Genomic DNA, 16,390 nt, shown 5'->3' on the forward strand with positions numbered 1-16,390 from the left:
AATCTGCACAACAGGCCTTCAAACCCACAGGTAGAACTACTATGCGCTGTTTCAACCCAGAAATTCAACAAGGCCATCGATGAAGTGTCAGTCTCTCGGTTTTGCCTGGCCATGGATGCCAATTGGTAGCATTGGTATTACACTCTTCGGGCCATGCAGCAGTTTCTCTGCCTCCATCTCCAGGACTTCTGCTTTCCAGTGTGCTCAGCAGGAGCCCTCATCTCACTCAGTTTCAGTTAAGGGGTTCTGCGGGTCGTCTTTTCTGATAGCAACAATAAACATACTCTTTGTATTGTGCACTTTGAACCAACTACTGGGCACTGCTAACTTCGAAACCCTTCTCCAGCCTCACCTGCCAAGGCAATATCCTCTGCTCAGGTAAGAGCTCTGACAATGCACTTCAGCAAACACCAACAAGAAACACATTAAAGGTTGTTCAGTTTGTTGCATCTTCTTTATGGCTTTAACCAAACAGGTCCGTGCATACTTAAATGAGAACTTACTGCAAATACAGGCATCCCATTCTCAATCTTCCTTTCTCCCCTCACACCAAGAATACACATGGTCTTTGCTGAGCCATACCAAGTGAGCTCAGTTTCAATGCAAGACCCCACACGCAATTTTTCCTACCAGCTACCCCCAAGCTACTCAACTTGGAAACTCATGTGTCTTCCAAAACATTCCTTGAAAAAAAAAAATCCTCTCCCTCTGCTAGGGGTACAGGAATACAGGTGGAATTAAAGACATTTCAGAAGCTACAAAACAGCAAACAGTAAAAAAATAAGTTACCTCAGTTTCTATGCAAGTCTATGTGGACTTTTCCTACAACATCCAGCCCAGGATAACAACATTCAGCCTTGCATCTTCCAAAGCTACTGAAGACAAATGAGCACAGGACTTGTCACTCAGGGGTCCACCAGAATCTGTTTTCACTTTCATAAAGCCCAGTCTATTTGCTGTGGCTTCAACAGAAAATTTCCAAATATAAACAGAAGCAAGCAATGCCTAGGCTTCTATACATAAATTGAAACAGCAGTTTTATGGTTTGCAATGTCCACTCATCCCCTTTATCCCAATGACGTTAGCTATAGACATCATGGGTGGTGATTTCACTTCTTACTCAAGTGTGCAAGAGAATAAAGAAAGCAATAAAGCACAGAGATCCAGGGCTTCCCCCTGTCATGTAGAAGCAGGCTTGAAAAGCAGCCTGCAAGGCACTAGAAAAAACATGCAGTAAGACAGGTAAGTCTTTCACATTCAAGGATCAGCTCAGCTTGCTGAAGTCTGAAGAAAAGTGTTCTAAGTAAATCATCAGCTGTTTTCACACCAGCATGAGGGGAAACTGGGATCTCTAGGAATTTCCAATACAAACCAGCAGCTTTCTGTGACTCTGCAACGTGTTTCAGAGTTAATAGCCAGCTGCTGCTGAAAGCATTACTTTATTCCACCTGACGGAGGAAAGGAAAACAACAATCCAGTCCAGCAGCTACATGCTAAAATTATGAACACTCTCCAAACATAATGACATGTGTCATTGGCTCCCTAGTTGAAGGGATGAATCTGATGTCAGGCACAAAAAACACACCCTGTAAAGCAGAAGAACCTGGGGAGGAAGGTTTGTCTTAAAGCTGATATCCAGGACATAGTCAAATTCCCAATGCTATGCTCAAAATTGTCCGGTCTTCACATTCTAATAATATTATTTGATATTTTCAAAATTATGTGGAAGATGGCTTTAGACACCCAAGCAATTCTTGCACCTCCAAGGTCTAAGTAAAAATTGAAATCCTTCAAATCACTAGTAAGGCAGAAAAATATTATTATAGAATCTGTTATAGATGCTTTTACTGAAGTCAAAACATACATGAATGAAAACTCCTTTTCTGTAGGTTTATATTTATCTCAGAAGGAAAGAGACATCAGTCTGATAGAGAGATTAAACATCCAGGCCTTCAAAAACTATTTGGCTTTCTTTCCACCTTCTCTAACATTGGAGTCTAATCAACCTCTCTCCACCCAAGCACTAGATATAAAGACTTCTTTTCACAATATATTTTGACCATATATATTCTCAATGTTAGTTACCAGCCTTATGAGAGTTCAGTATTATGCCACGACTAGCATACAAGCATGAATACCTAAGACCGATTTCTACCTACAGCCTTCCCTTTTGCATGCGGCATACTTCAATACTTACAGAGAAAAGGACAATAGATACCGACTAACATTAGGAACACCTTCTGTTTGAAGGTCTCATCAGTATCAACTTTCATCAAGTAGGTAACTAGAAAATAAACAGAAACTCAGGCTTACCTGTAAACTATTTATGAAACACACCATTAAAAAAGCATCTCAAGGAAAACTGGATGAAATTATCTGCCTAACATTTTCTCATGATTGGTACTAAAATCTTTCAAGATGAGGAAAACAATAATCAACCTATCATACTTTAATCTGTTCCTCAAAGTACATGTTCTGTGTCGAGATTTGGCAGATGAAAAAAGAGTTCACCATCCCCTTCAATAGCTCTTCACTCAATTTACCTGAGGCACAGATGCACTAAAAACATCTGTAGCTGCATGATCTTAAAAACACTGTTACCTGCTTACTGAATTCATCAAAGTTCATAAGGGGTCCGTTGTGGAACATGGGATAATAAAACACATATGCCAGCATCCACAGGAACGAGTGGGATGACTTCTGGGCAGGTCCGTGCCAGCAGTACTCCAGGCTGAAGCTAGTGCAGAAGAGGCAGCGGACAGACACAGTGAAGAGCAGCAGATAATACTCATTTTCAGTGTCATACCACTTTCTCTGCAAGACAAAACAAACCCAGATCACAATGATGCAATGCTGTGTTTTCTACATGGTGGGACAGCAATGTGCATCCAGATCCTAACTTTCGGGTCACTAGCAGCAGGAAGCAACTAAAGCAAACAGCAGCTGGAACGAGCATCTGAAGTGAATGGCACTACTTAACACATGAACAACAAGCACTGGCTGTTGATGGAGAAAGGGCCTGCAGAGCTACTACAACCAGCATAAAGAGACAACAGCTTGATTTCAGAAACCTATTACATTGTGAAGAACTATGACAGCAGGAGAGTTTTTCTTACAGGAATGCCATTATGTCTCTCAGGTTTGGTCCAGTAATGCAATATCCAGACCAGCTGGCAACACTACTGACAGCTGAGGGACTGCTAGGGCTGAAGCCAAGGCTGCAGTTCAGATCTGAAGAGAATTAGTCCTGAGAAAGCCTGAGGCTGGAAAGATGCTACTGAGCCTTTATCAAGTTTGACACTCCCTGTCACACCCATTTCCAACAACAAAAACACATCACAAAACCTGGAAACATCAGCAAATGTAGTTTGGCTGATTACATTTGTATCGCAGTGTGCCCTTTCCTCCTCTCAGCGAGACACAAACCTGTCTACACCACATGAAGAGACCCTACCCACTCATCTCCCCTCTGCCCTTCCCTTGAACATCAGGGCAACAGGGCCAATTTTTCCCCTTAGTCCAAGTAAATGCAACAAGGACATCTCCTCACAGCAGTTTCTCTAAAATCTGTACCACTCAGCAAAACCCATTAGAGAAAGAGCAAAACTGAGCTTGCACCAGTTGTGAGCAAGCAACTCGTTTGGTACAAATCAAAGTGTTGGAGAAACAGTCTCCCTTTCCTTGCAGAAGCCTGCAGTCACCAATAAGGTAACAGTCAGGCTTAACTAAGCAACCCCCGGATATGAACCCAAAAACCAGCACCTTAAATTGGTATGATTACATCTCCAAAGAACAAGAAATGTGTTTACTAGAGCACTAGTAAAGTACTATCATACTCCAGCTCTACTGAACAGCACTTAAACATTAAGGCACATACTTTCATCTCAACGCACCCGCCAGCATGATTGAGAAATGTGACTTTTCTAACTAGAGAAGCTCCAGCATGAGTCACTGCAGCTCTACTGCCTAAGGTTTTTCAAGCCAATATCTGCTTGTATCAACTGAAGGGACAGTACTCTGTCAAAAAGATGCTGCCATAATGACAAACACCACCATAATTAATTTGATGCTTAATTAGTCCTTCTCACATTACCTTGGCTTCTTCCACAGCTGGTATGCGTAAAGTGGATAGCAGGATAAGGGAGCACAACCATGTCAGGAGCGACAGCTGAAACTGAGCCACCGCAAAGGAAATAGTTGCATGTAACAAAATGACAGCAAAGCCCTTGATTCCCAGTAACAACCAGCAGGCAGCCATTCCATAAGCCATCAAGCACCATGGTTTATACTGTCAGAAAAAGAAAAATGAACAATTTTTAGTTTGATTATTTCTAAAGCAAAAAAAAGCACTCAATATCTGTATTGTCCTATGCAGGGTCTATAGTAGCGACAAAAACAGTCAACAAGGTTAAGAACACATATGAAACAATACAAGGAAACCCAACCATATCGATAAAGATATGGGGGGGGGGGGGGGGTTCTATAGCCATGTGTGTGAAATCCAGAGCCTCCGTGATCTGGGGGAGAACATAACTTCCTCCTTTCCTTCCCCAAACTAGCAGGTGTGACACCACATGCTGGTCATTTCCCACAATCACACAATTATTTAGCAATCATGTCAAAACCCAAGCAGTCATTACTTCAGTCTTGGAAGGCAATAACTACACCCTTCTTTTGTGTACAGGTCAAATGACACTGGTTAATGGTTCACAACAAAGCACAGGCTTCCAAGGGTTGGAGGTTGAAGTCTCCAAACACAGACCTAAGGCAACCTACCTACTCGCTCTCACCTGTGCATAGTTACAGACACACACAGTTCACCCACAGAATGGTATTTCCCACACTCAGTAGCCTCAATGCTGAGTTTCCCATGTCCAGAGTAAACTGAAACTCACAGAAACTCCTTGCTGTGAAGAAAATCTATACATACCTTCTCCACCAAGAGCCTGGACACTTGTGATACCAGCAGGTGACCAGCCAGAAGCCACAGTATACGTTCCCTTCCCCATTCAATCCAGTAGCTCCACTCAAAGTCCATGGGGTCCTGGGGAACCAAGGGAACTGGTCAGTATGTGTATCTGACCATAAAAGCATGTTCTTACAAGACGAGGAAACATCTCCATAACACACCAGCTCCATTACCCAGCACCACGGAACTCAACATCTGGGGAATGTCTTGTTTCAGCAATGCAGTCTGCCACTTACAGTGCTGAGCTCCGACAGCTCTATTTTGATTTCCAATGGTGTGAAATTCAGAAAAAGAGCTTTAGATGGTGTCATGACTTCTAGGACCCACCCACTGAACCTGAACAATCAGTGATCACTGCCTTTCCCCACGAACACCACGGGAGTTTTCTAACCACAAAGCAGGCAGGGAGGCACCCATACGCACACACCCCTCCTCCCTGGGACATGGGGAACAGGCTGGTGACTACACAGAGACACAGCCTGGAACAAGGGTCCCACTTCTCAGGGCTTCCCAGTCCAACACGTCCTTCCTTTGGTTCCCCATCGGGAAGCTTCTTGGGAAACAACAGATTAGTCTGCTATTATTGTTATTTTTTCCTTTTAAAAAAAACAGTTTTGGACTATCCTTAACTCATGCAAAGTTTAGCCAGGAATTTTTCTTTTTTCAACTTCTGTCAGCCTTTTAAGAAAGAGCTTTTAAGAAAGGCAACACAGAAGCAGAGCACTGCCGTCCCTGCATGTGCCCCTCACCTCTCCTGAGGGATTCAGAGAGCAACTTTACTCTGCTCTGCCTTGGAAAACTGAGAGCTTGGGTGAAAACACACTTTGCTGGAAGAGGAGTTTCACTCCCTGTTTCAACAAAGCCCAGGTGGGATCAGGTGAAGTCAGGTCAGCTAGAGATTCCTGTGACATAGGGTTTTATCTCAATTAGGCAGGAGGCATCAGCTGGTAGCCCCATGGCCCATACAGAGCCTCACTAAAAGTTCATCTCCATAACTGCTTTATGGCTTTCTTGAAAGCACATGTCCCTTACCAGCAGTGATAGTGGGCCTACACACTAAAATACTTCCACAGACATGCATACCTAGTCTTGTGTAAATCATCCACAATTAGTTGCACTTCTTCAAAAAGTATGTGAGGTCAAAAGCCAGCAAGGCCAGGGGGAAGGGCTGTTTGTTGTTTTTATTTGGGGTGCACTAGTTTTCTTATTAGTTTCTTTAAGACCAACCATGTTTCTTTAAGCCCTTATGCCTCAAAAATCTGTTCTCCTCTATGCTGGACTACAGGCCAAGCAAGAGGAAAATGCATGTTCACTAATGTCAAGCATTATCCAAACCATGCAGTGACAGGAAAAAGGGGAAAAAGGCTGCAGGAAACATCAAGGGTGATCATAGCTTTTAAGGCCAAACAGTAAAACAGAAGGTTATTAAGTGATGTAACAAAGGAGAAACACCTAGGCCAGGGATCAAGAGGAAAAACAGAACTTTGATTATAATTCTTAGATCTAGACACACCTGGCAAGTCCCTCTTCCTCAATAGAAACAATGAGACTAAAGTTAACTATGAATATCCAAATCTGCAAAGTTAGTACAAACCTCTGAGGCTAAATCAGAAACTTGGGTCAGCAAAGAGCATGGAGACATTATGTTAGCATTATTGCCACAAAATAAAACATAGTGCTAGTGGTCACCTATCCTACCTTTTTGAGGCCCTGAAAGAGAGTCCCTGGTTCCAGCCCAAACCTTCTGTCCATGGCAGCTTCATATTCTGCAGAGAAGAACAAGCCTTTGCTAAGGACACAGCAGCCAGAGCAGGGAGAGCTGGGGTTGCAGCCTCTGCTGCTCAAGAGTAACACATTCCCATGTTGCCTCCGCCGATGGGGCTATTCAGAGCCAGAAAGGGGCATATCACCGCTCACTAGGCAAGCCACCCGACCAGGCCATAGCTCTGACCCACAAAGGCAAAGCCACTGAATTGCCCAGAACCTACACTTTGATTCCCCCTTGCAGCGGGGCAGTAGCAGACAGCAATCAACCCTTCACCACACAGGACATGCACTAATCCCCATTTCGTCTCTTTCAGGGCTGCCTGGTTACTCCTAGCAGAGCAGAAGGGACACACAGACGTGACAGTAACCAGTACAGGCAGAGCAGGGCAAAGCCACTCAGAGAAGCCGCCTCCAGAGCCTGTTCCCATGTGACCTTTTGTCGCCTCTGCAGAAATAGTGCGGTACACATAGGTGCACAGCCCTGTACCCGTTTACCCAGCACTTTCCTCACTGCCCTGCAAGTGCCTTTCTGGTACTCCTGTTCTTCAGCACTTTTGAAAGTCAGCTAGGGTCATTAATGTAGAACCCCTCACTGATTAAAGCCTAACAAGATATGATACAGATTACCCTAACGAGCCTAACTAGCTATACTTTTATTAAGTAATACCACTTCCATTTCCCTTAAAATACCAATGTGCTAGAACACAGCTTCTTCTCATCTACAAATTGTATTTAAATTGTTTAAAACCCCAGCCCTCCTCTGCAGTATGCAGCCCCACTAAACCAAAACCAAGCCACCATAGTAGCTACCAAGAGGTTACACACGGCACAGGCAGGAGTTTGGAACAAACTGACCCCAAAGCTGCACAGACAACGCAGCCATTGCTCCGAGCCCACAACCCAGCGCAGGAGCCCCAGAGCTCCAGGCAGGGCAGCACCCACCTGCCCTGGGGCCTCCCCAGGTTCAGTCCCCAGCAAGCACCATCAGGAGGGACAGCTGCTTCTGAACCACTCACCTCCGAGGGGCTGCAGGTGATTAGCCAGGAAAAACCCCAATTCAGACCCAACTTCCCTGAACTTCCCTCATCTGAGTTGCTGAGCTTCAGAGGTCTCCCTTGTCTCTTCCCTGACAGCCGAGTGCCAGGACACCATTGCCAAGGGCATGCCCAGCACTCAAGGCAGAACAGCCTTGGGACAACGCTCTCTGTCCAGCTAGCACCTGGCTACTGCCCCCTCACACAGGGCTGGTTTGCAGCGGGGAAGAGCACAGGCACTCCTTGTAGAGAAGCCAAGTAGAAACCAACCCAGAGAGAACAACTCAAGCCGAGCAGCCTCACCAGCCACAGGCGGGAAGCGCTGCAGGAGCCAGCACACCCACGTCGCAGACTTACTTCGAGACACTTGGTGCGCTTCATAGAAAGCATAGAGGTGAGAGCCCACGGCGAGGAGCCCGTAGACACGCATTTCCCAGGCCGGCAGCAGCATCGGCCCGGGAGCTGCTCCCCCGCAGACCCCACCGGCCGCCTCCCTGCAGGGAAAGAGAGGACGGGAGAGGTTTCCCTGCGGAAGACGGACGGGCACGGAGCAGCGGGACACCGAGCAGCAGGACACCCCGCACGGAGCAGCGCGGCTGCCGCACGCCGGGCCCTCGGCGCGGGACGGGCAGCGGCCACCAAGCGCACTTGAGGCCCCCGCGCCGCCGGGGCCCTGCGGCGGGGCGGCCTCGGGGCAAGGAGGCGGCCGGGCTCCGCCGGCAGCTGCCGGGAAAGCAGGCGAGCGCTGCCCGGCCGCGACGGCTGCGGAGGCCCCGGGGCCGAGGGCTCGGCACTGCCCGGGCCAAGCGGGGCCCTCGGGGCAGGAGTAGGGCCAGGGCCGGACGCCGGCTGCTCTCGCCCAGCCGGGACTGAGGGGAGCGGAGGGGGCACCCCGCTCCCCCCTTACCTGAGGAGGGCTCCACCGCCGGGAGCCGCCGCGGCCCCGGACAGGCCCAGCCGAGGCTCCAGCCCGGCAGCTGGGACCCCGGCGAGGGGCAGCTCCGCGCCAAGACGCCCCCGCCGCTCCGAGGACGCCCGGGCCCGGCCCCGCCCGCCCCGTTATGGGCTGCGGCCGCCCCCCGCGGCGGGAGGGCGGGAGCGGGGCGGAGCTCCCCGCCCCTGCGCGCCCTCTCCCCGCCGCCGGGCGGCGCCGCAGCCCTCCCGCCGCGGCGGAGCGAACCCCGCCGCCCCGCCGCGCCTCCCGCTCCCGGGCTCTCCCCGCAGAGGGGCCTTGGGCAGGCCCCGCTCCCGCCTCCTCGCCGGCTGCGGCCCGGCCGACGCGTGCCCGCGGAGCGGCAGCAGGACTCGTTTACTGAGAAACACCGTTGCCTTCGGGCATGAAACGCAGAACGCAGGCCCGCTCAGATCTGCCGAGAGCCTGCCCGTTGGCTGCTGTCAAAGACGTGAGCCACCGGGGTAAGAAGTTGCCGTTCTGGCCTGTGTTTCCGCAGCGTTTATCACGACCCGCCTGCGGGTGCGGGCATCCTGACAGCTGAGGGGTCGTGAGAGAGTATCGCTGGTATAAAGGTGTCCTGGGAAGGGAGCGCCAGCTCCAGCGCTTTCCGGGAGCGGGGACAAGCCGGGGGGATGGCACTGGGAGACAGCCAGGTGCTGCAAGGGAGGCTGAAAACACAGACGAAGGGTGAAGACACAGTTCTTCAACATATTGGCCCCTGAAAAGTTGTTCCAAGAGATGTCACGTAAATTAACGATGAAGTAAAAATGAAGGGCAGACCAAAAGGGTGTCCGTAACAGCCTCTCACAGACTTCTTCCCCCCCGGGCTGGAGTGCAAGGTGCACTAATGCAGGGACACTGCTTTTACAGTCATCGGGACACAATCTGGGGAATTATCAGGTCTGAAGAGCACCACTGAAGCAGGAAGGGGGGGCTGGAAGTGCTGGTGAACCTGCATTTTAGTGAGGGTTCCCTCCTCCTGGCACTTCAGACACGGCTAATGAACCTTGCTGCTCTTAGGGTTACAAACACATTGACTTTCCAGCCCAAAAGGTTTGGGCACTTTATGCTCAGCTGGTCTTGCACCATGTCACTTTTATCCCTCTCTGTTTTTGACCTCAGTGATGTCTTTTTTTAATTGGGGAAACATTTCATATCCTTTTGGATGTTGTCTTGCTGGCTCTTTAAGTTCCTCTTAAAAAATAGTATTTTAGTTCCCCGATCACCCTGAGGCCTTCTTTGCACATTCAAATTCCTCTCTCCTGATCTTTGAAAGCCAGGCTTGTGTCTGATACTCCAGGTGAAGCCTCATCCGTACAAGGGGTTGCCTTCCCTACCTGAACCAGACGTGCACCTCCAAGAATCACATCTGTCTGTCAGAGCCACGAGGTGGTCTTTAATCACTTTGCCTTTTGCCTCCAGTTTTTCTTTCCATCTCTCTTTGCCAGGGAATGACTCACCTTCAGTTTACAGTGTCAATTTTGATAGCCCCTAGGTGTCAGATACTGCATTTGCTCTGTGGAACGGCCGTGAAATCTCAAGGTCAGGTACATTCTCCTCTATGATACCCAGATTCTCTTCTCTCCTGACAGTGCTTCCCCAATTTTTTCCCTCAGCAGGTTAGTCAGTACCTTCCCCCTCCCCAAAAATATGACAACACCTGCGTAACAGCACCAGAACGGCAGTCCTGAATCTGTAAAAACATTCCCACAGCACTGCAGCCGAGTTATGGCCACTAAGGGTCAGCAGAGCTTGTGTTTTCCTGCAGTTTTGTGGTTTCTGGTCAACAGCGTGAAGTCGGTACAGGCAGCAGGCCCTCTAGATGGCTGCAGAGCACAAGCAGTATGCACGCAGGAACGGTGCTGCAGCTTCAAAAAGGGAAGAGGTATAACAAGTTACAGCTTTCACATCAGGTTACACTGAAAAGGACATCTTTGTCATTAGTTATGTGGTGACATCCAGGAGCCCATGTATGCTCTGTGGGCGAGTGAGCAGCTACCCTTCCACAAAGGTGACTGGCAAGCCCATGAAGCAGGAACACTGACAAACTCTGACAATGGTCCCAGCTGGAAGATCTCACTGCCTGAACTTCTACATTAGATTATTTTTTTTCCCCACCCTTATTCAAAGGATTTTATGTAGTAAAAAGTGACAAGAATCTCAATGAATGACTTTGCAAGACTAGCTGTGAACTAAGCTGCTGAACATCGCTGGCACGAACACGTACGCATCGACACAGCCCTCGCCATTTTTGATGGCACAAATAAAAGCAAGTTCTGCTGCTGCTATAGTCACTGACAGGCAGCGGAGGAACCTGAGAGCAAAAACCCTAGAAAAGCGGCAGCAGAAAGCCCCACTTCTCATTTCAGCAAGGAGGTAAAGTTTTTTAAACCTCTCTTGCCCTGTGTCCCAGCAGCTGCACAGGCCTGGCAGCCTCTTCAAGGCGTCTGCCCCTTGGGAAGAAAGTGGTGTGATGCTGTGTACACATGCGGCAGGTTTCTCCCAGGCCAAAAAAAGCAATCCACCTTGGGCAGAATGATGATTTGTGATGGTAGACGAGTTTCTCTGGGGCAAATTCGGAGCATCACTTCTGCTTGAAGGTTTGCATGCTCTTATTCACTGCCAGAATGGCTATAGAGTGCAGAAGCAACAACCTGCCAAAGAGGTCCGTGTCCGTCTTCGCTACTGGGAGCCAGCAGGAAGGCATCCAGTCCCCACCACAGCCTTGATGAACACTGGAGGGTGCAGTGCCAGCCTCTTGCAGATCAGTTCAAGCATCACCAGAAGAGAATCTGTCTCTAGCAGGTGCTCATGTCCCCTTTTTTTTTATTTTTATTGCTTCTGAAGCTGGTATAGCACCTGAGTTGGAAGTGTTGGGTTTTGACTGTAAATTTCAAAGGCCATTTGGTGAGGGTCTCCCTTTCTTATGTGATCAGCTATAGACGTGATCATCAGAAACTTAAGCAAACAATTCCAGAATCAAGGAGGACAGAGGTAGCAAGAGGCCTTTTAAAAGGGCTCTTACTATTGCCTTTCTGTGCAAGTTCTTCTGAGGTGAGCGCGTTACAGAACTCTTCATTTCTAGGGCCTCGTCACGGCCATGGGTATGTGGCAGGGTGGGGGTGTAAAAGGCAATGAGGTGGGCAACTGAGGCATTTTGCAGCTGGGAAAGTAAACCAAAGCTCGCGTTTTTGAGGAAACCCTTTTTTTCAACTTCTCATTTGTTTTGCATGCGGTTAAGAAGTCAAAATGAGTATTTATGAATCCAGCAGTAGAGTCCTCAGGCAGGCTAAAGCACAGGGCTTCTCACTGCTTTTCTGAATATAAAGTCCCCCTGGGAAGTACAAGTGGTGCCCTAGAGCTTTCCTTCACAGGTTGATATCTCACAGCATTGAACCAAGCCTCTTGTTTTCATTCACCCTCTGGAAAGCACACAGTAATGCCTCCTGCGTGCAACATCTGAATGACGGGACACGGTCAGCACCCACTGAGAGTCTGCAGATTAGAAGTTCAGCAGCAGACAGAAGGATGAACCATGTATATTTAGAAGAAATCACAAGTATGACAAGAAATCTCCACATAGCAAAACAGCAGCATTAAAATGGGGAGAGTCAGAAATATAAAAGGTGTGGTATTTACAAAGAGAGCCAAGTGAGTCTTCCAATAGCCAAGTTAAATATGATACAACTGATGTTAATGTGAACCCTCCCTCCGGAGATCTCAGGCACGGAGTTATGGACTCTAGGGAGACAACGTGCAAGTTTGCCTTTTTGTCTTGTTTGGCTTGGCTTAATGAAAAGCGAACGTTACACTAAGTTGGTCAGCACTGCAGATAGCCCCATCTTTACAGGTTCCTCTCTCCTCTGACCCCCAACCCTGAAACTGGCTCTTTATGAAGTGCCAAGCATTTTTTTCCCCATCACCTTTAGCCATATCCATGTAGACATTGTTTATAAAGAGATCCTTGCAATTGCAAAGTCAGTATTTCTGTGCATGCAGATACAATCATTTTCCTGGCTTCCATTTAATGAATCCCTTGCATCTTTGGGAACTTGTTTCATGCTCTGAGGCTGGAAAATTACCATCATGCTTCTGACTGGGGATTCATAAAATTACTTTTGGAAAAAATACAGTAAATTAATACAGTATTGTAACTAAGCAGCACACTGTTGGATTCACGCTGAACATCTCGGAGGCTTCCTCGTCAATACACTACCTGCTTTGCTTAACTGAAGCCCTGAAAACCATGGCTCCTGCTCAGAGCCTTTTAGTGGATTTCTTTACTAATTACCCATTCTTTCCTCCAATGAAATCAGTATTGTAAGCAAAGTCATACGGCCTTGCTCTCACCATGGATGTAGAGTCCACTTGTGCATGGTTACCACAGCTGGGGTGAGGTTCAACTGTGCTACCTGGATCATGTCTGAGTCTTAGTTAATCATGCTTGAGTCTTAGTTTCTAAGTACTCAGCTATTAAACACAAAGGGTTTTCTTCTTTTTCCCACAATACTCCTTAGAAGTTGTCTAGCTTTAAGTGTGAAATGATGGGAGTTAAGAGGATGGTGAGTCAGCTCCTACATACCTTAGCCATCATATTGAAACCTCCTGTGATTCTTAGCGAGGAAGTGGATAATTCAGTACTGGAGTATTTAAACATCTCAGTATTTCAGTATCTCAGTCATCCTTGGGCAGAACAGATAGTCCAGTCCAAAGATGGGAGAAGGGATTCTTCAAAAAATCCCTACTTCAGGTATTACTTTTCTTACCATTTTTAAGTAATAGTGGAATGAAATTCAGAAAAAAGGCCAGATTACAGCCAGTTTACTCAATTACAATTTACATTATTACAAGCAATGGCAAGAGTCCCACCTGACCTCCAACGGGGAAAGTAGCTGACAAAGTATAAGTGATCCAAAAGGTGTTTTAAATTTAGTTACACTGAGGTTGTAAATCAGATGCAAATCTCATTGTATTATACCACATTATACACATCTTTTTCAGTGGCATAAGAAACTACTCCTGTCTGTACACATCTATATTTAATCCAGATCTATATTCCTGAAAACAATGCCCTTTTAATCAGTTCAATCAATGGAATAAATGTAGCAAAAAAATACATCTCAGATTACTATATGATAATTGACAAAAAATATTCAGACAGAATGGCCTCTCTCGCTGCCTACTGAGCAAATTTTCTAAGCTCCCCATCTCTTCATATCGCTTCGCTATATGAACAACCAGTAAAGGATCATTTCAGCTACCGCAACCACCTGTATTTTACTGATTTATCCCTTACTTCCTATTGTTTGCCATATCCTTGTGAAAGAGTGGGCATACATTCCAGGTTGATTATTTCTATTTGGCAAAATATTTTTCTTTTGTCTTTTTAAGGTCTGTGGAACCAAGAGGACTCAGTGGAGCTGACTGTTCCCAACGTCACAAATGGAGCCAGTACAGCCCTGTCGAGTAGCCAGTGGTTCAGACAGAACCAGCAGAGGACTCAGAAACTTGTCCCTCATAGGAATCAGGCAAAGATATAGACCTCAGTCTTTTATGTCAACTTTCTGGTAGAAATATTATTTCTTACAAACATTTCTAAGTGGATTGGATACATTCTGATATCTTTTATGAACGGATTTTGCCACATCTTAGTTTCATGAGCAATGCCAATATTTCCCTTATTATTCAGGCTGCCTGCTCTTCAGGGACTGTCTTTTTGTTCCATGAGTTGTGTGGGGCCTAGTCAATGATGCCTTAATTGCCAGTTGTTCCTTCTAAGCTCTACCACAATACAGACATTAAAAATTCACTGAATACTCAAGTCAATGCAATTATATTCGTGGCCACAGTCATGCATGCTCCTTGGCTACCTGGTGCATTTGTGGCCTTATGGCTGCAGGGTCCCGTTGCCTTTACACATATGCACACTTAGATCAGTCTGCACCTGCCTCCACACTGTGTTGTAAATAAAAAGCTTACAGCTGGTTTCCTACCTGAGTACATAGATGACATCTTAAGAACTAAGGTAACATTATATTACTGGTCAGGAGGAGCCTTCCTCTAAGGATATTTCAGAAAACAAATGCTTTTGTATGTTTTATCTGAGAAGCTTTCTTGCTTTGTGCATTGACTTCCCCCCAATTTGTCTCCATTTTATGTTTCACCCTTCCGTGAAGAGAGGTTAGTACTCCAGGATGGGATTCCAAGTCATAAAAACCCGAGTTTAGGATGCAGACATCTTCTATTTTGCTTCTGTGTTTACATAACAGGCCATAAATGTATATAAATGAACAGAAGCGCTCTGTCATACTTGAAGCATTTTTTAGATTGTTCTTGAGATTATGCCTTTCAAAAGGAAAAAGAATTCAAAAGCTCTCTTGGTGCCTGTGCAAAATGCCAGCAACATCTCACCCTTTGCAGATAATCTCTTCATATAGCAGTGCTAAAATATTAGCAAAAATTGCATTTAACTCATAAATATTTACAGCGATTTGAAATGCCAAAATTTTGCTCTGTGACTAGCATGAATCAACCGAGTAACGTTGTGTACAATAAAAAAGTGGGTCATTGCCAACTGTGGCTTATAACTGCAACATGATTTGCAATACATCAAATTGCTGCCTCAGGACAAGGTGCTGCTTTCAGTGCACAATGTCTTCATTGACTACTGTAGATTTGGAATAGGTTTCAAACCTCACATCTACCATGAACTGCCACAATCTTCTTGCCTTATTTAGTCTGAGTTGATGGCTTTTTACTGGAAAACGAGAAGAGGATTCACCTCTTTAAAACAGCACCTTGACATGGAAAATGAACTGAGTAAGGACAAGCCCATCCAAACAATGCAAGCGCTACAAGACAGATCATCCTCTAGGCTGCCTGGAGGAGACAATTGAGAGTCATGATCTCTGGACAGTGGTTTACGCAGTTGAGTCAACGGAGATTTAGTGCAAAATACAAAAACAATTGTATGGAAGACCGAAAACCAGAAAAATCCTTTCCCTCATGAGTGTCCCAGATACTGGGTACAGCATCACACTTGAACTTTTTTCTCTTTTTGGCCCCAGGTACCCTGCATTTTTTTTGTGCCAGGTGATAGCCCTTCCACGGAAAAGTGGAGAGCCCTCTTTCCCCACCACATTGTTTTTCATGAGCTCCCTTCTGTTATGGAGACAGGTGGAAACTATGAGGCTGAAGAGAATACAAGATCTGTCACTCTCACACCCTGAGATTGGCTCTGAGCTTTAGGTTGTGCCAAAGGGGCCTAACCACTTGTGTTTTAAATAGAAAGTGGTGATGGCTACCTTGAGGGTGTGGAGAGTGGGACCTGCTCTGGCTGCCGGGGCACGCATACTCCTAGCAGACCTTGGGAAGCACAGGGGGACCATCACCGAACTCAGAGACGCCCTACAAGTTTTCACAGCACTCCCTGGGACACAGGGAGTCTGCACAAGAAATAAAGCAGAGCTCCAGGTGCCTGAAGATATTTTGGGTCAAACAGGGAAATGTTAGAGCATTTCAGCACCACTGGCATTAAGTGGTTTTAAGTGGCAGTGTTCAGTTAGGTACCTCCAGTTTACCCAATTTCTGTTCTAGATGCCGGTCCTTCTTTGAATTAGCCCATCATTCACCTGGCTGTTCACAGCCTTTTCTCCAGAAGGGATT

At 46.7% G+C, this 16,390-nt stretch overlaps 1 protein-coding gene across 1 annotated transcript in view; it reads right to left on the reverse strand.

Moving 5' to 3' along the window:
* The window catches only part of HHAT (hedgehog acyltransferase), a 161,468-nt gene extending 152,680 nt beyond the window's left edge, over positions 1–8,788 (reverse strand). The window contains exons 1-6 of the mRNA XM_082306270.1: positions 8,678–8,788; positions 8,128–8,264; positions 6,668–6,735; positions 4,931–5,044; positions 4,094–4,288; positions 2,602–2,814 (exon numbers count right to left, since the gene is read on the reverse strand). Coding sequence (XP_082162396.1) covers positions 2,602–2,814; positions 4,094–4,288; positions 4,931–5,044; positions 6,668–6,735; positions 8,128–8,221 — 684 coding nt within the window. The 5' untranslated portion in view covers positions 8,222–8,264; positions 8,678–8,788. The remainder of the gene's footprint in view (positions 1–2,601; positions 2,815–4,093; positions 4,289–4,930; positions 5,045–6,667; positions 6,736–8,127; positions 8,265–8,677) is intronic.
* Between the last annotated feature and the right edge of the window lie 7,602 nt (positions 8,789–16,390).

The sequence above is a fragment of the Platalea leucorodia genome (assembly GCF_965183815.1).
Source record: "Platalea leucorodia genome assembly, chromosome: 3".
Taxonomy (NCBI): domain Eukaryota; kingdom Metazoa; phylum Chordata; class Aves; order Pelecaniformes; family Threskiornithidae; genus Platalea; species Platalea leucorodia.